The sequence below is a fragment of the Mesoplodon densirostris genome, chromosome 6, assembly GCF_025265405.1.
Source record: "Mesoplodon densirostris isolate mMesDen1 chromosome 6, mMesDen1 primary haplotype, whole genome shotgun sequence".
NCBI lineage: Eukaryota > Metazoa > Chordata > Mammalia > Artiodactyla > Ziphiidae > Mesoplodon > Mesoplodon densirostris.
The window spans coordinates 37,692,490-37,714,723 of NC_082666.1; the positions used below are offsets into that span (position 1 = coordinate 37,692,490).

At 43.1% G+C, this 22,234-nt stretch overlaps 1 protein-coding gene across 1 annotated transcript; it reads right to left on the bottom strand.

Moving 5' to 3' along the window:
* Positions 1–13,373: 13,373 nt before the first annotated feature.
* Positions 13,374–20,486, bottom strand: LCN9 (lipocalin 9). Its single transcript, XM_060100471.1, is given in 8 exon segments — positions 13,374–13,527; positions 17,571–17,616; positions 17,811–17,906; positions 17,909–17,920; positions 18,282–18,383; positions 19,079–19,152; positions 19,892–20,028; positions 20,391–20,486. Coding segments are annotated over 8 exon segments (717 nt in total).
* Between the last annotated feature and the right edge of the window lie 1,748 nt (positions 20,487–22,234).

Genomic DNA, 22,234 nt, shown 5'->3' on the forward strand with positions numbered 1-22,234 from the left:
ATAGGAAAAAGCCAGTCAAAGGAGCACTGCCTCCAGCATGGGGTGGTAGTCAGTGGACCCTCTCAGGGGAACCACCATGAGAAAGGATCAGCTTTAAACAGCCGTCAAGTCCGGAGAGCACAAAGTCACCTTAGGATATTATCAGCCAAGTGTGAACTTTTCACTTCTGCCTATTCTTTCCCCGTTCCTGTGCTCCCATCTCAGAGAGGCCAGAAACTGCCCTGAGGAACCTGAGAAGAGTAGGGGGGAAAAGCAAAACACTCTGCCTTGAAGCCTACAGTGGCCTTGGCCCTGGCAGAAGGAAGAAGACCTATCTTTGAACTAAACATGGAAATGTTGACTATATTGAAGTGGACATTCTAATTGCAGAATTAAGACTATGACTGAAAGTAACTCCTGGCATATAAAGGTGCGTTTGACTAAACCATCCTCTGTTGATGAGGACACTCTGCACAGACAGAAGAGGGAGATTTTGTTCTCACGTTCCTCCTCCTCCTTGTGGAAATGGTTTGATCTCATCCTCATTGGCCTGCAGCCACCCCCTGCCCCCCCATGTTTCTGAGATCTTAGACCAGAGGGCTCATCCTGATCAGCCATGAGTACCCCACAAACTTTGCCTGTTTTCAGCTTGGACAATGTCCCCGGAGAATGTGCTTTATTTGGGGAAATATGTACTTGAAGGAGAAAATATGTGTTTATTCACATTCAAGCTCCCCCAGTACAAGGCCATAGAAAAATTTCTCAGCATTTTCATCAGTCTAAATGCTGTCTACATAGTTAAACTAGCATATAATTTAGTGTCTCATGATGTATTACTATCCATCACAAATTCTGTTAAATATAGGTGATATTTTCCAATCAAATATTTGAAAAGAACAATTTCTGTATTCATACTTCGACAGTTTAATTAGTATAAAAGATTTTTTGTTTAACAACATGATCTGAGACTCAACAGAAAGTTGCTCAAGTTCAGTATTTCTACGCATGAGTTTGTTATCTTTCTCATTTGCTCACGCTTAATCCAAATCTTAAAGGATTCTGCCTCTTGGCAAATAAAGGCCAGAGACATTTCAGTTTAGCTGTTGAATCAAATTAATGTATACCACTTCTGTGTAATGAATAATCCTCTTAAGGCCATTATTTTATAATCTGTGTTACCCTAGACTGTTTCTGCCAGTGCAAATCTATTTGGTATTTGGGAAGATGGCTACTGAAGGCACCTGTTTCTCTTTGAGAAAAATGCTAAATGACTTATGTTTCTCTCGCAAATGATGGCCATTTGGAGAAGTCTCCAAAGAGAAAGGCAATCCACATCAACACTGCTAGATAATTTTTTGTTTTATAAAAGAGAAAGTTGGCCCAGGTTGACTGTGGTAGTAGCCACACCTGTCTATTTTGTGAAACACCTTTGCATATTGGGATCTAATTTGATTTACACAAGTGATACTGTGAATTTTTTTTTTACAGTTTTATGCTATGTGTTAGGCCGAAGGGTTGTCTGATGCTTGAGTTACAGCACCTTTGTAATATTGCTTATTAGTGAAATGAAGTAAACTCCCATGTGTTTACACTTGATTGTTAAACTATGTTAGCAATCTGATTCAGCTGTGGAATCATGTAATAAATTATTTCTACAGAGATATCTAAAGGGGGCAGAAAATGCAAGTAGATACTTAAACAAACATTTTAAAGGGAATAACCTGAAGCAACCCTTCTCGCCACAGTCCCTCCTGAAGTTTGGGTAAGTTCATGGCTGGATCCTCAGCTGCTGAAAGGCATAAGCTGATCCTTATGCTTTCTCACCTAGACTCTGGCATTGGGTTGCTGAGGGTCTCCCCGACTCCAGAGCCTGTCCCACAGCGTTCACAGAAGTTCTGATCACAGTAATCCCTTGCCTAAAACTCTTCCTCAGCTCCTGCTTTCTGCCGAAGAGAAGCCCTCAACTCCCTTACCATCAAGATCCTTTGTGGTTCAGCCTCTATTCCCTTTGCCAAGGTCATCATTGCCTCTTCCCCATAGACCCTCTTTAATTTCTCGGCTCAGAAAGAAAGCAACTTATTGGACATCACATTGAAATCAGTTTTTTTTTGGCTGCAGTACCTGGCTTGTGGGATCTTAGTTTCCTGCTCAGGGATCAAACCCAGGCCCTGGCAGTGAAAGTGCCAGAGTCCTAACCACTGGACCGCCAGGGAATTCCCTGAAATCAAAGTTTTGCGGGACCTGAAGCTCATGTAATTTGGGGGACCTTCTTAACCAAATTCCAAATTACCCAAATAAAAGTAAACACTGATGTAAGTATTTATTAAGAATGAGAAAATAAATCACAGCAAAGTACAAATTCCACAAAGCTATTGATAAAATATACCTCAATATCACCTCACACTGGTCAGAATGGCCATCATCAAAAAATCTACAAACAATAAATGCTGGAAAAAAGAAAATGCTAGAGAGGGTGTGGAGAAAAGGGAACCCTCCTGCACTGTTGGTGGGAATGTAAATTGATACATTATGAACAGTATGGATGTTCATTAAAAAACTAAGGATAGAACTACCATATGACCCAGCAATCGTACTACTGGGCATATACCCTGAGAAAACGATAATTCAAAAAGAGTCATGTACCACAATGTTCATTGCAGCTCTATTTACAATAGCCAGGACATGGAAGCAACCTAAGTGTCCATTGACAGATGAATGGATAAAGAAGATGTGGCACATATATACAATGGAATATTACTCAGCCATAAAAAGAAATGAAATTGAGTTATTTGTAGTGAGGTGGATGGACCTAGAGTCTGTCATACAGAGTGAAGTATGTCAGAACAGAAAGAGAATAACAAATACTGTATGCTAACACATATATATGGAATCTTAAAAAAAAAAAAAGGTTCTGAAGCACCTAGGGGCAGGACAGGAATAAAGACACAGACTTAGAGAATGGACTTGAGGGCACAGGGAGGGGAAGAGTAAGCTGGACGAAGTGAGAGAGTGACATGGACATATATACACTACAAAATGTAAAATAGATAGCTAGCTGGAAGCAGCCGTATAGCACAGGGAGATCAGCTTGGTGCTTTGTGACCACCTAGAGGGGTGGGATACGGAGGGTGGGAGGGAGACGGAAGAGGGAGGAGGTATGGAGAATATGTACACGTATAGCTGATTCACTTTGTTATGCAGAGATACTAACACACCATTGTAAAGCAATTATACTCCAATAAAGATGTTAAAAAAAAAGTTTCATGGCTGAGCAGAATCTTCAGAGGGGGTTTTGGGGGTACACTGAGTCCACCATCTCCCCAGATTGCTGGCATTCTGATTAAAGGCACCTTTTTCTTCTACCATTCGTAAGTATGTAATTTATTTTGTAAGTGGTGAGCGGTGGGACCCAATCCACCTGATTTATTCAGTAACAAAAGAAACACCTGGGAGGTGAACTTGCCCAGAGCCTTCCTATAGGAGGAAAACCCATGATATATGTCTCCCAAACTGTCGCAAGAAATTCAACGGGCTGACTCTGCCATCCTCAGCCAGATGGTTCTGACCACTCTGAGGTGGATAGATACAAGCCAGCTGGTGTCAGGGAACAAACTAGACTGACTGTCCTTAGGCAGACCCCCCAAATGGACATAATTGGGAACTTGAAGGCTTACCGGTTGACTGGTAACTACTGTCAACCTTTCCGAGTGATGTATTGATAGATCCTACTTCAGAGGCCCTCTCCCCTACCCAAACTGTAAACTTTCCAAGGACACTATCTGTGCAATTGTTAATACATCCTGCCCCACTTGGATTAATGTTTTGGGTAATACAGAACCTTAAGGAGAAAGCCACTTGGCTTTCTAAGGTAGGCACTGATAGTTGAACTTTGTTCAGCTGGAACCTTGGGGGACATAGCTGAGGTCAATATTTCAGGGTGACCAGCAGGTCTAATTCTGCATAGAATACAAATTAAATGGATCTGGTGTAAGCTCCTGTTGGCTTAACTAATCATAATGGCTGACTCAGTGGTATATTCATAGGAAACCTTGCCAGAAGCCAGACAATATAGAAACCAGGGGTGGATATCATTGGGAAGGTAATCCTTAATAGCATTGCTTTATATCTTGTGACGTTTGTGTGGCAAACAGCCTGGGAAGACAGATAATGTCCCTCTCTAGGGTAGAGGACATGTCTGTTTCTTGACCAGCATTGCAAAGATAGTGGATCACCATTGGCACTTGGATGTCCAATAGGCATCTCAAACTTATCTAAATCTGAACTGATCTTCTCTCCTAAGCCTGTAACTCCTGTGGTTTTCAACTAGTGTCAACTCAACTTTTCCTGTCACTTGGGTTGAAAAATCTAACATTCTTATTAGAATATCATTCTTTCTCCTCTTTCCTTCACACTATGTGTCCCATCCATCATGAAATCCTGTTGGCTCTCTTTCAAAATAATTGTCCCTCATTTTTCACAGAACTAGAATAAAGAATCCTAAAATTTGTATGGAACCATAAAAGACCAAAAATTGCCAAACAACTTGGAAAAAGAACAAAGCTGGAGGCAGAGCCCTCACAGACTTCAGACAATACTACAAAGCTACAGTAATCAAAACAGGGCCTCCCTGGTGGCGCAAGTGGTTGAGAGTCCGCCTGCCGATGCAGGGGATACGGGTTCGTGCCCCGGTCTGGGAGGATCCCATATGCCGCGGAGCGGCTGGGCCCGTGAGCCATGGCCGCTGAGCCTGCGCGTCCGGAGCCTGTGCTCCGCAACGGGGGAGGCCACAACAGTGAGAGGCCCGCATACCGCAAAAAAAAAAAAAAAAAAAAAAAAAAAACAGCATGGTATTGGCACAAAAACAGACATAAGAATCGATGGAACAGAATAGGGAGCCCAGAAATAAACCTACACACCTATGGTCAATTAATCTTCAACAAAGGAGGCAAGAGTATACAATGAAGAAAAGAGAGTCTCCTCAGCAAGTGGTGTTGGGAAAGCTGGACAGCTGCATGTAAATCAATGAAGTTAGAACACTCCCTCACACCATACACAAAAATAAACTCAAGATGGCTTAAAGACTTAACTGTAAGACACAACACCATAAAACTTTTAGAACATAGGCAAAACGTTCTCTGACCTAAATTGTACCAATGTTTTCTTAGGTCAGTCTCCCAAGGCAGTAGAAATAAAAGCAAAAATAAACAAATGGGTCCTAATCAAACTTATAAGCTTTTGTGCAGCAAACAAAACAATAAACGAAACAAAAAACTTATGAACGGCTAGAAAATATTTGCAAATGATGCGACTGACAAGAGCTTAATTTCCAAAATATACAAACAGCTCATACAACTCAATAAGAAACAAACAACCCAATCGAAAAATGGGCAGGGGACCTAAATTTCTCCAAAGAAGACATACAGATGGCCAACAGGTACATGAAAAGATGCTCAACATCACTAATTAGAGAAATGCAAATCAAAACTACAATGAGGTACCACTTCACACTGGTCAGAATGGCCATCATTAAAAAGTCCACAAATAACAAATGCTGAAGAGGGTATGGAGAAAAGGGTACACTCCTACACTGTTGGTGGGAATGTAAATTGGTGCAGCCACTATGGAAAACAGTATTGAGGTTCCCCAAAAAACTAAAAATAGAGTTGCCATATGATCTTGCAATCCCACTCTTGGGCATATATCCAGAGAAAACTATAATTTGAAAAGATACACACACTCCAATGTTCATAGCAGCACTATTTACAATAGCCAAGACATGGAAGCAACCTAAATGTCCATCAACAGATGAATGGATAAAGAAGATGTAGTACATATATATCAATACAATGGAATACTACTCAGCCGTAGAAAAGAATGAAATAATGTCATTTGTAGCAATATGAATGGACCTAGAGATGATCATACTAATGAACTAAGTCAGACAGAGAAAGGCAAATATCATATGATATCACTTATATGTGGACCCTAAAATATGACACAAATGAACTTATCTACAAAACAGAAACAAACTCAGAGACATAGAGGAGACTTGTGGTCACCAAGGGGGAGGGGGGTGGAGGAGGGCTGGAGTAGAAGCTTGGGATTATCAGATGCAAACTATCATACATAGAATGGATAAACAACAAGATCCTACTGTATAGCACAGGGAACTATATTCAATATCCTGTGATAAACCATAATGGAAAAGAGTATGAAAAAGAATGTATATATATAACTGAATCACTTTGCTATACAGTAGAAATTAATACAACATTGTAAATCAACTAGACTTCAATAAAATAAATTTAAAAAACAAAAAACAAAAATAGTTATCTCTCAGTATCTGCAGGGGGAATTTGTTCCGTTCCAGGATCCCCTGCATTTGCTCAAGTCCCTTATATAAAATGACATAGCACAGTTGGCCCTCCGAAACTGTGAACGGACATCCAGACACTTGCCACTTCTCACTGCCTCCCCTACCCCTACCCTGGTACCAGTCTGGATGGCTGGCGGCAGAGGTGGTGCCAAAGGGCATCTCTGATCCATCTTTCCAAGATGAACAAGAGAACAAAACAAAGAGAAACAGTAATACCATTGAACATATACAAGTGCTAGGCACTGTTTTACATGTGTTAATCCTTACAAAAACCAAATGAGGTAAGTACTTTAGGGCCCCTGCAGGCCCTAATTCTAAGCTCTGCAACTCCTGCGTTGAGAGGTCTAGGGGATTCTAGACACCCAGGTTCTAAAAGGATTCTGTACCAGCCTCATACTTCCCCGTCAACCCACGGCCCTCTTGGGTGGCCTTCCCCTCCATGCTCCGCATCGACTTAGTTTCTCCGGCTCTCAGAGAGTCCGAGGGACCTCAGCATGAGCCCCTGGCCCCAGGCTTTCCGGTAGAGGCCTCCCAAAGTGGCGCGTGGCCTCTTCGCGCCGGACCCTGCCCGGGCCCTAGGACACCGGGCTCTTTCAGAGCAGCGCGCAGGCGGCGGCGGCTGAGATGCGCGCAATCGGCCACCAGGCAGCGCCAGGCCTCCCGCAAATGTCCTCGGCGCGCCGCGCCAGGCTCCTCGCCTCTGCCCACCCCAGGGGCCCGCCGCTGGCTGCATCTCTCTAAGCTGCGTGGAGACAAGCCTGAACCACCGGCTTTCGGGAGGCCACCTGTGAGGGGACCTAAGCCATTCTCTGGGGCTCCTCTGGGCACCGGGAAAATCCGAAGGGGACAATCTGCAATTTCCTTTCCTATTGTTTACCTCCCGGGCCGGCAGGCCTGCATCTGCAGAGCATTGAGGTCTCCGCGGCTCCTGTTCTAGAATTCTAGTTTAGAGATACGTGGCGGAACCAACTCATTCCATCCTTACATAAGCACCTTTTCAGCTTTGGCTGCACCTTTGAATCACCTGGGGAGCTTTAAAAAAATCTTGATGCCGGGGACATATGGAACTTCCGCTCACTTTCACTGATTAAAGCAAGGCACAAGGCCAGATCTAATTTCCGTGTGCCTAGAAGAAACATAAATCTTTGGTGGACGACACAAATATCACAGCCCTAGAGGAATAGAAAACTAGAAGAAACCAGTTACCAAAGATGATGGCCCAATGGTTTTACAGATACATTTTTTGTAATTTAATGATAGTCTCTAAAGAACAAATCCTCCCAAAGCTATTTGAATCATTTGCAGGTGGAAAACTCCCTTATATATTTTATGAAGTTAGCATTATCGTAAAACCAAAATCTGATAAGAATCATTCAATAAAAATACACTATGGATGAATCTCAATTATGGAGATAGATACAAAAATTACAATTATTAGCAAACTGAATCAAGAAATGTATTAAAAGAATAATAATAGCCAACACATTAGATAGTACCTACTGTGTGTCCAGCCCTATTCCAACTGCTTTGCAATATTAACTAATTTAATCTTCACAATAATCTATTATTTAGGTATTATGATGATTATTATTCCCCTTTTACAGATAGGGAAGACATAAGTGGATTTGTATTATGTTCCTTGCTTTAGAGCTGAGATGAAAAAGTACAGTGAAGGAGTATTGCAAGCAGCAGCTCAGTGGTGGGGGGAAGGTTTCTACATATTTTTTCCTGGCCTTAAAGGAATGTGGAGATGTGGACATAGCTGTCAGTTTGCGGAAGAGGTATAGCAATATATGTATAATACAAGATGACCACTAATGTAGTAATTTCTTTGTTTTTGTTGAGCTGAGACTCACTTATCTACAAGAGTCTGAGTCAAATTAGTGAAACTGATTTGAGGGAATGTAAAAGAGTAAAGCACAGGCAAAGGTTGTCTCCTGAGCTTCCCACACACAGTCCCTCCTTTTCTTCTGGACCCTGCAAATCTGCTCTTCCATTTTTATCTGTATATACAGAGACCTCTAGTGCCTTCAGCCCACCCAGGCTCAACTCAGAAGACTGGGTCACATTCCAGAAACATCCATCTCCCTCCATCTGGACAAGTCTTGTACCTACCATGTCAGTAACTTCTTGAATCTCAGCTTTTTTCAAGACCCCCAGGAGGCTGGACAGAAATGGAATGGGAGTAGCACAATGGCCGGGTTGTAGGAGGCAGGGAAGAAGGGTCATGGATTCCCTGCTCTTCTCTCAGAGGTTGACTGCTAAACCTGCTGTGTGTGTGTGTGTGTGAGACAACTAGGCCCCGTTCCCAGAGCCCAGTGTTTTATGAAGAGATTTTCTGAAGCAATCTCCTTAGAGTTCCCATGTCTCCAATTTCACCAATGGGAAAAATGCTACAGGCCCCACATTCTTTGGTGTGAGCTGAGACACACTTGGGAAAATATTAGGACAAGGGAGAAAGAGGATGGGTTCTCTAATCCTTCCCGTGTAGGTCAGGAAGGCCACTCACTGAGGAACAAACATGGCGTGCCTGTGTCATGCTAAGTGCTGTTTCAGCTGTTGGATACTGCAATGAATAAAAGAAACTCCTTGACTTCGTTGCATTTACATTCTAGAGGGAGTGGGTACAGGCAATAACAAATAAATATGAGAGGCCAGTCAGGAAAGGTGGGGAAAGAGTGCTACTTATACTTGGGGTTTGGAGGAGTCCTCTGTGTGAGGTGACCCAGAGAGGCCAGAAGGCCGTGAGGCAGCAGGCAGAACCCTGGCAGCTGGATAATCCACGTCAGCACTGCTGACCAGACCTTGCTTCCGGGGCCAGGCTCTCCTGAACAGCTCGGCACTCCATTCTCTGTCTTTCTTTACCAAGTGGTTAGCCAGTGATTGTCTACTATTACCAAAATAGATCCATCATACATACTTGAAACCAACAAAACAATGTTTCTGAAATGCCAGATTTTAAGAACAACAGCTAGCATCCTGATGGGGCTGCCCCCAGGAGCAGACAATTTCAACTAAAGGTCTGTCCTAGGACACGAGAATCAAGTGACAAAGTCCCCTAAGCCAAGAATAGAGATTTGGAGTCTTCATCATTGTCTCTGAAACCCCCAAATAACCTCAGGGTGTCCTAGTTTGATATTTACTCTGGAAGTTTATTTGACATTTATCTAAATTCCCTCCATTCAGGTTTAAGTTATTCATAATATTTAAAGGGGAGCGGTAACAGAACAACTTAAAAATATCTCCTTAATCCACAATCCTATAATTTCATGCCCATTTAATTGAAGGCATTCTGAGGGGTTCAATTTGATGAACTTGTTTATTTGGGAGAAAATGCAGTACAAATAACTATTATAAATAACAGTCGGGGAAAGAGCAGGATGTAGAAAAGGGAATCAGCAAACTTTTTCTCTAAGGGCCAGATAGTAAATATTTTACACTTTGCATGCCAAGAGGCAGAATTGAAGATATTATGTAGATACTAATATAGTAATAGAGAAAATACATTTCCAAATTTTCTGATAAAATTCAAAATATAATATTGGGGACAATTTAAAAAACACAGGCCTATTAATGAGAAGAATACAATTCTGTTTTAGAATAACATTTTGCTTAATTGGAGTTAAAAATTAGTGTTTTTAACATTAATTGCAAATGTTCTTGGCTCAGGGTCTATACACAAATAGGCAGGGAGCTGAATTTGGCCTGTGGGCCATAGTTTGCCAACCCCTGGTATAGAAAATATGGTTTCAATAGTTAAAAGTATTCCTGGAGGTTCTGGCTGAAGTTATAAGAAGAGAGGAAAAAAAAGAGAAGTGTAAGGATTGGAAGAGATACACTGACATTACTTGCAGATAATATGGTCATATATAGGCACCTATAAAGCCAACAGAATCCACAAAGTATTAGGACTAATTTTATTATAACTAATGAAAAATTTCATCAAGGTTGCTAGAGAGATCAACTTACAAAACTCAATAACATTTCTCTATACCAGCAAAAACTCATGATAATAACTAATAGTCAAAAAAACAAAAAAATTGGGCTTCCCTGGTGGCGCAGTGGTTGAGAGTCCACCTGCCGATGCAGGGGACACGGGTTCGTGCCCCGGTCCAGGAAGATCCCACATGCCGCGGAGCGGCTGGGCCCGTGAGCCATGGCCGCTGAGCCTGCACGTCTGGAGCCTGTGCTCCGCAATGGGAGAGGCCACAACAGTGAGAGGCCCGGGTACTGCAAAAACAAAACAAAACAAAAAAACACAAAAAATAAACAACAAAAAACCTGTGAAAGTATATAGGAATTAACAACTGAGAATACACCAGAAGATCACCAAGGAGAGAACTTTAAAACTCTAAGAAAAGGCACAGAAGATGATCTGAATACATTTACAGACACTGGGCTCACTTGGTTTTGGTCCAGGGAGCCCCGTGTCAGATTTCTGACCTCCCAAACTGTAATATAATAAACTTGTGCTGTTTGAAGCCATCAAATTTGTGGTTATTTGTTGCAGCAGAAACTAATATAGGACCCATTTCTCCTGTCCAGCTGGATGCCTAGAGCTTCCTAACTGTATCTTTGATACAGCAGCTGTTTCCTAACATAAATTTTTAACTCTTGGAAGGGACTGTAGCACATACGATCTGCTGTGCAAGCCTACCTCACCCTTGCCTGCATTTGGAATATTACTTTGTGGTGCTCTTTGCAGTAGACTTATTTCCCTTCCTTTAATCGACTCAATTTGTTTTCAGGCCCTAAGAATGTGTTCATGGGCAGTGAGGTGGTAGTAGGGTGATAAGGAACTAATAAAAACACAATGTAGGATTTCAATATCATGACTGAAAAATCCCCTATGGCTGCGGTCCCCAACCTTTTTGGTAACAGGGACTGGTTTCGTGGAAGGCAATTTTTCCACGGACGGGGCAGGGGGGATGGTTCAGGCGGTAATGGGAGCGATGCGGAGCGGCAGATGAAGCTTCGCTCACTCACCTGCCGCTCACCTCCTGCTGTGCAGCCTGGCTCCTAACAGGCCGAGGACTGGTACCGGTCTACGGCCCGGCCAGGGGGTTGAGGACCTCTGCCCTACGGGACTTGGCTGTGAGCTTGGCCCTCCATCCCTGAGCAAAGTGTACCAGGAAGCCGTAGAGCTCCCACTGATGGCTGATTCCAAGATGGGCTGGGACCTGGCACCCTTCACTGCAGTGCTTGCACCTGGACAAACGTCTCCTCCCACAACAGAATACAAAGCAACGATAAGGGGCTGAAAATAGCTGCACACATGCACAGCCAGGGTAATTATGAACAATAAGATACAAAAAAACCACAAACAAACTGCCATTTCTGAAGTGCTAAGAGTAAAAGCAGGGTACCGCACGTGATCCCTGCACACAGCACCACCACGGGGGTGGGCGGACCACCCAAGCCGCCCCTCCTGCTCAACCTGCAGACCTGCCCCTGTTGTTATCCTATTTAAGGAATAAGCTCGTCCCCTCTCCGGGAGAAAACAGGGCCACCTGTTTCTTGTTTTCACTCCCTCATGCTGCAGAAAGCACGAGACCCAGTAAAGCCTTGCTTGAATTCCTTGTCTGGCTTCTTACCAATTTCTATGGATTAAAGAGTCCGAGGACCCAAATCAGTAACAATTCCACCGTAATTTTCATTTGATCCCTGATTTCTGTAGATATTCTAGAAAAATAAAAATGTTTTGAAAACTTAATGTCTTTCTGTCTTTTGGGTAAAATGATAACTGATTTGGGTTGACATTAGCAAGATGGTGGAATAGGAGATGCCAGCCCTCATAACCCCACAGACACACCTATTTTAACAACCACTCATGGACATGAATACCTTTATGAGTGTCCGGAAGTACAACAGAGAGGTTCTAGCACCCAGATAGAGCAAAATAATTGAAGAAAGTAAGAACAGTTTCACTTTACCTGCGTCTCCCCTCTCCTGAGGCGGCGTAGCACTGGCATCTCTGGGAGCTTGTTAGAAGGTGGAATCTCAGGCCCCACCCCAGACCTGCTAAATCAGAGCCTGCTGTTTAACAAGTTCCTCTGGTGATTCGTATGCACATTATAGGAAGCGCTGTGTTATCTTACATATAATAGAAATCCATAAATAATGTATTGCATTGTTCTGTGTGTTATTTTAAAGTTATATATGGGACTTCCCTGGTGGCGCAGTGGTTAAGAATCCGCCTGCCAGTGCAGGGAACACCAGTTTGAGCCCTGGTCCGGGAAGATCCCACATGCCGCGGAGCAACTAAGCCCGTGTGGCACAACTACTGAGCCTGCGCTCTAGAGCCCGTGAGCCACAACTACTGAGCCCACGTGCCGCAACTACTGAAGCCCGAGTGCCTAGAGCCTGTGCTCCGCAACAAGAGAAGACACCGCAATGAGAAGCCCACGTACCGCAACAAAGAGTAGCCCCCTCTCGCCGCAACTAGAGAAAGCCCACATACAGCAACAAAGAGCCAATGCAGCCAAAAATAAAATAAATAAATTTTTTAAGTTATATAAATGGTGTCATACTGCACATATCATTCAACAACTGGCTTTTTTCATCTTACAATTTGTTTTTGAGATCTAACAATGTTAATATAGATCTAGTACATTTCCTTTTAACTTGCTGAAGAAAATTCATTTATGTTACTGATAATGAAATCTATTATTAAGTAATGAAATTAATTCTATCTTCACTAACCCATATAAATTATGGTTGGGTCTCTCTTTTTTTTTTTTTTTGCGGTATGCGGGCCTCTCACTGCTGTGGCCTCTCCCGTTGCGGAGCACAGGCTCCGGACGCGCAGGCTCAGCGGCCATGGCTCACGGGCCCAGCCACTCCACGGCATGTGGGATCTTCCCGGACCGGGGCACGAACCCGTGTCCCCTGCATCGGCAAGCAGACTCTCAACCACCGCGCCACCAGGGAAGCCTGGGTCTCTCTTTTTTAATAGTAGCCTAGCTAGCTAGCTAAACAAATTAAATGTCTGAAACAGAGACTTTTTTATCCTTCCCCACTAAACTGGCTCCTCTAGGTAACTGGAGTAAATGGCAATTCCATCCTTCCAATTGCTCAGGCCAAAAGCCTTGGGGGCATCCTGTGTGCTACTTAAGTGCACAGCATTAAACCAGGCCTTGCATTTGTGATTTAGCTTGGTGCTTCCCAGAATTCTGGGCGGCACATGCATGAAGTGGGTCTGGGTTCAAGTCCTAAAAATGTTAATACTCTTCAGCCAAAGACCACCAGGAACATACATGTAATTGACAAATTGGGTTTATTACTGCAGCTAGGAAGAACGCTCACCATGGGGAACCATGGGTGTCTCAGTAGGAGCATGTTAGGAAGGACCTACTGCAGGTTTGGGGGAGGATCTAAGGAAGCTCTAGATTGGGTGCTGTCAGAAAGCAGGGGCAAGTCTATGAATGCATATCTCAGTAAATCTTATCTATAGGAAGAGAAGAGCAGCATGAGGATAAAGCTGTAATTAGTAGAAAAGTAGTAGTGACTCATTTTAGCCAAGAGGGGGGCATGTTTCTGGATTGCACAATGATCTTTTTTTAATGATCTCTGAGTGACCTTGTCTGTGTTGATGTTTCAGGAGATTGTTTATGTCCAACAGAATAACCTGGCCTAGCTGTGAGCATCAGGCCAGCTGGTGATAACCTTGAAGCCTCATGATGGGAGTCCGGCCGATTCCAGGAGAGCAGGGACTGCTCTTTTCTTTTTCAAATGAAAGAAAGAGGTGGTGGTGCCTCCTTTGCAGTCAGCTTCTCTCTGTGACTCCAGGTGAGGGAGAGGAACTGTCCTAAATTCATTCAGGCTCAGCCCCTGCTTCTCAGAGGTCCGCATCTTCAGTCTGCAGCCCTACGTGATTGGCCCCAACCCTGCATGGGTGATCCAGATCTGTCCCCGGACCCCAAACCCAGAGGACGATGCTGCTCTGGCCTGTTTACCCACATCGTTCCTGTCTGTTTTTTCTTTTTGTTCCTCTTGAAAAGGACTGCTCTGTTTCTGATCCACAGAGATCTTCACTCCTTGCTTTTGAGTGTCCTTAACATTTCATGCCTCATTTGCATAAAATGTTTGGGGTTGAGGTATAGGTTTCGGTGTGAGCTCATCTGCCAACTTGATCTGGGAACTCCTGAGGGTCTTTTTGTGCCTCCCGATTGGCTGTAGTTTCCTGACACGTGGCACTCTCCAGCCATTTCCCATCATCAACGTGGCCCTCTTGTGCATTGATTACTATTGTTAATGTTCTAAGCGTTCTCAAGGATATGCTAGGCCATGCCCTCTGGGTATCAGCTGCTCTGTCCCTTAAATGCAAACTTTTAAAAAATGGGTGATCCTAGCATGACTGGTTGACTTTCTACATAGCCTTTTGTCATATTTCAGCAAACCAGACTGAGCACTTAAGTCAGGAGCGGTAAGTCTGAACTTACCTTACTCTTCTGATCTGTAGGCAGAGTAAGATGTGGGGAGAGTCAGATGCCTAGAAAGCCTTCTCTTGTTAACATAAGCCTCATGTCCATAATGAATGAGTCATTCTTCCTGCATGACAACCCCTACCCACGTCTTGCTCTGCCCCAACAAACATGTGTAACTCTTACACTGTTTTTATTATCAGCTGATGTTGGGAAAGGATTATAACTGGAAGAGGACCTTTAACTTCACTTTCTCCAAAGCCTGTAAGCTCCCCAAAGAAAAGGTTAATAACACTTAGCCTCCTTGATGCCTCCTGAATGTACCACATATAGATTGCTGCAGATAAGTATTGCTCACATTTCATGGAATCTCATTTAACACGTTCACAGTAGATAAAAGCAGTGGTTGAAGGAAGTTTTCCAAGAGTATGAAAAAACACTGACCAAGAGAAAGATAAATACCATTATGATATCATTTATATGTGCAATCCAAAATATGACACAGGGACTTCTCTGGTGGTCCAGGGGTAAGACTCCACGCTCCCAAAGCAGGGGGCCGGGGGTTCGATCCCTGATCGGGGAACTAGATCCCACATGCATGCCGCAACTAAGAGTCTGCATGCCACAACTAAGAAGTCCACATGCCGCAACTAAAGATCCCGCATGCTGCAACGAAGATCCCACGTGCCGCAATGAAGACCTGGAGCAGACAAAATAAATATTAAATAAATAAATAAATAAATATGACACAAATGAACCTATCTATGAAACAGAAACAGAATCACAGACATAGAGAACAGACCTGTGGTTGCCAAGGGGTTTGGGGGCTGGGGGAGGGATGGAATGGGAGTTTGGGATTAGTAGATGTAAGCTGTTATATATAGAATGGATAAACAACAAGGTCCTGCTGTATAGCACAGGGAACTATATTCTATATCCTGTAATAAACCATAATGGAAAAGAATATGAAAAAGAATGTATATATGTAAAACTGAATCACTTTGCTGTACAGCAGAAATCAAAACTGTAAATCAACTATACTTCAATAAAATTTTAAAAAATGAAGACTTTCAGAAACTAACAACATCTTATAATGGTAATTTTCAACTTAGATATCATAGATGTGCTTCTACAAAATAAAAGCATTTGCCATACCAAAAAAAAAAAAAAAAAGAAAAGAAAAGAAAGAAAGAAAGAAGGGACACTGACCATCTCATAGGATGGATGAGTTAGAGAAGCTGGGGTATAAGGGCATATTCTGAAACATATCGAGCTGGTATCAGCCCCAGCAGCATCCTTCTCTCAGTACCACCACTGAAAAAGAGAATTCTAGGATGGAGCAATTTATAGCGCAAGTCTTATAGTTTGTCTTACCAGGTCACTAAGAAATGGGCAAATCAAAAGGCAAGTAGCACTCATGGGGACAGAGAATTACTGCAGACGAGGGAGAATCCTGAAACTCAGGGAAGATTCTGAGAAGCTAGAGGAAGATTATGGACACTGGGCCAAGGAAGTGCCCTCATTTGCTTCCTGTCAACCCCACATCTCTTAACATAAACAAAGACAAATCACATGACTGAAAGGTGAATCATTTATTGACCAGGTAGAGGAAGGTCTTATTCATGGTACTGTTGTTCTGAATATGGCAAAGAGAGTTAGAAATTTGCAGGTAACTTTGATTTGTGGTGAGCTGATGAGTCTTCCTAGATAATTAGGGAAGATCCTGAAGATGCAGAGTTGATGCCTTCCCGTGCGATAGTAATGGAAATCAGGTCACAGAACTTGTTGCAAGATGATGTGGGGACCATGGAAGAGAAGATCCTGGAGCCCAAGTGAGGTGGCACTCACCCAGTGCTAAATAAGCAGATGAGAACGAGAACACCGAAACTTATTAAGTGCTTCTCAGATTGAACTGAGGACAAAGAGAATTTCTATTACAAAAAAAAAAAATGTTGAAGAAATAGTTGTCAACCTGCATTCTAACCCATGCTATTTGCCAGAATAGGGGTAGGGAGGGTGTTAAGTAAATGACTTTTTTTTTTCTATTGCTGATCCCATCTTAACCTTCCCCCAGTTGAGTCTATGAAAAGAAGAAAAGAAGCAATGAAGGATCTTAGGCTTGTTTCTGCCATCCTCAGCATTGGAAGTTTTAAAGAATTTTTGACAAATTGAGGAATAATGGCAAAAGCCATAGCAATCTTTTATTAAATGCTTCCTTTATGTAAGCCATAATTGCTAATGAAGCCCCACAATGAACCTGAGGTAGGAGACAGATGAGGAAACTCAAGAGTCTATTTTCCAGGTTGGAAGACAACTGGAAGGTCAGACAACTCTATTCCCAGATTAGAAGTTAAGAATGTGCAGGAAGAAAGGAAGAGATTGAAGGAAGAAAATTTTTCCATAAATTGGAGGGTGAGATGGTCCTCTGGGCTTGGAAGATGGACCACGAACACAGAAATGTATTTGAGTTTCACACTCACACCCTTTTCCCATTTAAAACTTTAAGTCATGATTTTTACAACATTATCAATTACTGAGCCCTTTTCTCCAGCATTATATCCACACAGTAACTCTGTAAGGTAGACATCGTTTCCCTTTTAATTGCTACATCATTTGCTCAAAAAGCTCATAGCAGGTGTGGATCCTGAATGCAGGTCCTCCAACTCCAAATTTCAAGCTCTCCCAAAAAGCTTCCTTACCAAATTATTATTGTAATCTTTGGACATAAAACCCTAATGCTTTTGGGAAGCACTGATCCCTGAGCCAGCCCCTCTCCAGCAGAGCTCACCAACCTGGAGGCCTGGGCCACTCCACTCCCTCGGGCCTGGAGACAGTGATCTACAGAGGCAGAGAAGAGCACATTCAAATACCAACCCTGGTTTATTTCCCAGAATGAAACCAGATGCTTCTCCAGGTTAGGACAAGGGGGACTGACTGGGGTATTAACTTCTCTTGGATTTTTCCCTTCAGGAACATTCCAATTCAGTAAAATGGGAATTTAGGCAGAGAAAGCCAGAGAGAGCTCAACTTACCGACTTTGGTAATATGGAAACGTGGAAATATGTTTTCCTTAACAATCCCATATTTTTGGTAAATTTTCACAAACTTTTTCTTGATTTGGGGTTCATGTCTGGTTCTCGGGCTGTGGGAAGAGTGACAGTAACTGCTTTGTCTTTTTTATTGGTCACTGAGGCTCATCAGAGGGGCGGGGCTCCAGCCACATGGGAAAATAAATGGTACTGATTGGGTGCTTAGGCAGAAGTCTTGGGGATGAAAAAATAACCTGTCTTGAATTTGACATCTTTAGGATATCTTTCTGGCATGATGAGAGATTCATCATGTTCCCAACACTGAGCCTGAGAAATTTTCCCAAAGGTGAGCATCTATCTTCAGAGGAGGAGAGATGTCCCAGGATAAGATTGGGAAGACCACTCTGTCTCCAGGCTTCCTTCCTTCCCCAGTCTCCCCACCCCACGGTGAGCGTCAGCATGAAAATACTCTACCGTAGAGCTCCAGCAAATGATTCATTGTTGTTGACATTCATGAGATAAAAATATATTCAGTACAGTTCGTTTGAAGTATGTGAAATTTATTGTCTTCATCATCTGTGGAGGAAACAGAACACAGCTCAGAACTCCTTTGGTCCATGGGAAGGAAGTGAAACCCTTTCACTTCCTATTCTCTCCCACAAAACAAATTCAAGTGCATATCCTGGAAGAAATAGAGAGTGATATCTACTGCCTTCCATTTGCATCTCTCTGGGATTCATGAGGCAACTTCTAAGGAACGCTGGTAGACTGACCACTAGGGGTAGAAAAATTCAGCCACAGCAGCAGTTTTCCCTCTATCATCCTCCCTGAAACTCACCTACCCTCTCTCAGCTGTCTCTGCCAACTGTGTGTCTCTGTCTTCTCTATAAGCCCCGTTGCATTATATACCCAGGGCTGTAACTTGAATAATGTGCTGTGGCAATAGCCATCAGACATCATCAGAAAGTGGGCAAGGAATGAGAAGCTGTCCTGCCAATTTACTTTTTTTTTTTTTGCCAATTTTCTTTTGTTGCAGGAGGTACATGTGACCAAACTGCCTTCTATACCTGATGGTTCTGTGTGCCAGGCACTGGCTTTTACCCACACATTTCTCCCAAATTCAGGATATTGGCTATTAGATGGCCCCATTGTATTACCTAAACAAGCATATCAGAAACTGATCAAGATCCTGAAGATACTGGGGTTTAGCAAATTCCTTGCAGTTGGAAGTAGAATTTAGAAAGACCCTTTTTTTTTTTTTGCATACTTACAGGTAACACTATATACACCATCCTCTCCTGCTTTGTCAGAAAGCAAAGACATGTCAGTACATGCTCCACTTACCCTGTAAAACAGAATGAGCTGATGCCCAAGAGATACTGATGGGGCTGGCTCCTTCACACTCTACCTGTAACTTGAGTTTACGATTCCACTGATTAACTGTTGAACATTTTTGGGTATAGTTTCCAAAGAACTTTTATTTACATTATTCACTTTATTTGGTGCTTTGAGAATGAGTCAACTACTTCTATCACTATTACTCTACCACTACTTCCCACTATTACTATTACGATAGCTACTCGTCTAGAGAATTAGCTGGGTTCTTACCATGTGCCAGCCTCTTAGATATGTGCCTTACGAACATAACCTCACTTGGTCCTCACAAAAAACCATGGGAGACAATTATTATCATCTTCTTTTACTCTAGGGAAAATTGGGGAAGAAACAGATGAATTTTCTTGGTCACATGTATAGATTCAAGAACGAGATAGTCTGTTGAATCTGAATCCTATACTCTTAACCTATGCTGTCTTGCCACACTACTTATGATTCTGATACCCCTCTACCCCTTACCTTCTCTACTCCCGTTTAAATTCATGCCTGTCACCAATTCTTATCTCTGAATCTAGAAAAGCCACAGGTTCACCAAACCCCAAATCAGTGCCAGATGATGGACCCTGATTTTAGGTACAGGCCCAGAATGTATGTATATGGGTGTGTGTGTGTGTGTGTGTGTGTGTGTAGAGGTCCAAGACCATATTCAGGCTTCTGTTTTTTCTTTCCCAAACAAAAAACCCACTTACTTTGTATGAAATTTAAAGAACAAAGAAAAATTTTCCACGGCATGGATGTGCTCCACAAAAACTCTCATGCTACCATTTTCTTCTATATTTTCTTCGGTGTCTGAGGCCAAGAGAATGGAATATCACTCCCCTGAAATCTGCAATAAATCAATAAAATGATTGGGTGAGAAAAGAGGAAAGAGATACAACATGAACACTTGTGTCCTTGAACTCTGGCCTGTGGGCCAAGACTCATCACGGTGATGTGAAGATGAAATTAGAACTCAGGTCAATTGGCACCACACACCTAGGACTCTTTCAACTGTCCCTCTAGTGAGAATGGAGGTCCCCAAGTGTTGTCGTCTTTTAACATGGCACAACTGCCCTTAGTCTAAGGTCTGAAATCACCCCTTTTGCCTAATATGTCAAGGAACTGCTGCCCTCCAGGAGGGTCACCTTGTTTCAGAATCCTCCAAACCACCCCCCAAAATCCAAAGTCACTATTCTCCACTGCCCCTACCTTTGAAATATCGAAGTTGCTTCTTACAACATCAGGGTTTCCTTCCTTGTGGGCACAGACTAGAGTCAGCCCCGGACACAGCAACAGCAGCTTCATCTTGGCAGGGGACAGTGCTGTCTTCTCTGTAGTCACTGGGAGTGAGTCTTTCCCTGACGGTGGCTCCTCTCCCCAGGGCCTCTGTTTTTATATCTGTTCTGGGTCCAGTTTTTTGTCCACAAGACACCACCTTTACTTCAGGAAGTGGGAGGACCCATATTTGAACCCAAGACTATCTGATCCCAGAGCCCCTACAATTATTGACTCCACGACACAGGTTGAGGCTTGATGTCTTTGGCATGAAGGACAAATGGAAGAGGAATAAGTAATGCTTTAGACCCTCAGGTGTGTCTGGCTGGTAGTTACTACTGAAGAAGCTGCATGTAGATCTCCCTAAAATGGGATGCTAGGGATGTAGCTGTGAGTCTGATCAAGGCAAGGGCAAGTAGAAACTCTCTCTTGGTCAAAAAATATTTGATGGATGAATGGATAATTTGAGGAGTATTGCTCTTCTAATAAGGCATTAGGAGATGTTTCCATACCAAAAAAGCAAAAACTATGCCCTCCCATTTGTGGCTGCAAGTTAAGTAGCTGGTCACCAACCACATTAAGACTTCCTTGCCCCAAACCAAAATACTGCACAGAGCATTTTATAAGTGACCCACGGGAAGGGTGACAGTCTTCCAGGAGGCTGAGAAACAACTAGCCTAAGTCATGACTCAGCATGGGTAAAGGGCTTATGGAGTCCATATATGACCAGATAACAATCCATTTATAACAGGTAACTTGATTGAAACTAACGGCTGACTGGAAACGGACTTAGTGACCTTGTCTATAGTCACACTCTTAATTAATTGAACAAATCACTCATTGAGAAAGCCAGTAGGAACATTCAAGCCATCTTATATAATAGCGAGACATAGTCAGTGCCAAGAAGCATACCAAGAAATAAAGCTTATTTGATTCATGCACCACAGTGGAAGTACTCCTTGGTCCCTAGCACCCGGGGTGATTATATTCTGCTGGTATTGGCTCAAATCCAGTTCTAAAATATCCATTCTCTTCACTGATGAAAGGTTGCTTGGAGCTAACAGCATCCCATCTGTGTCATCTGGGTCCTTCGGAAAACAGATCCTGAGACAGATTTAGGAGTATAAACGGCTTCCTGGGAGTAACACTCTGTGAAAGGAAAAAGGAGGAAATGGGATTAGGGAAGGGGAGTTGCCAGACCATGACACAGATCTGACAAAGTCTTTGTCAGCCCAGCAGGGATCTCTGAGCATGTGAGAAGAGTCCTGTGTTAGGCAGAAATGGATGGGACCTTGTACCACAGTCTTGCACAGTCATTGGATGGGGCCACCCCAAGAAGACCACTACCTCAGCTCAGGAGTTGAGGCCAATCTGAACCAGTTAACAGTGGTGGCTGTGAGCCAACCACACTCCTCAAGGCCGCACAATGAGTCCTTTCATGAAGAGGGAATCTGAGCAATACATGTCTAAGTCTGGCACACCATCCTAATATCCAGAAAGAGGCAGTCCCGTCAAAAGGGATCCAGAGTTCTCTTCCCACATGGGGTAGGGGTGGAAGCAGAAACCCTTTCCTTCTTTTCTAGTTTGAAATTTCTACCACAACATGAGGGTTCCCTGTAGGTAAGAAACCCAAGGATAACAGTGATTGTCACCTCCAGATTCACTCATCAAAATTGAGCAAGTACTTACATACACATGGGCCCAGGTTACCCAGAGGTCCATCTGGGACTCTCCTTGTAGCACATCAGTTGCTGGTCAGTAGTAGGACCAGTTTATTC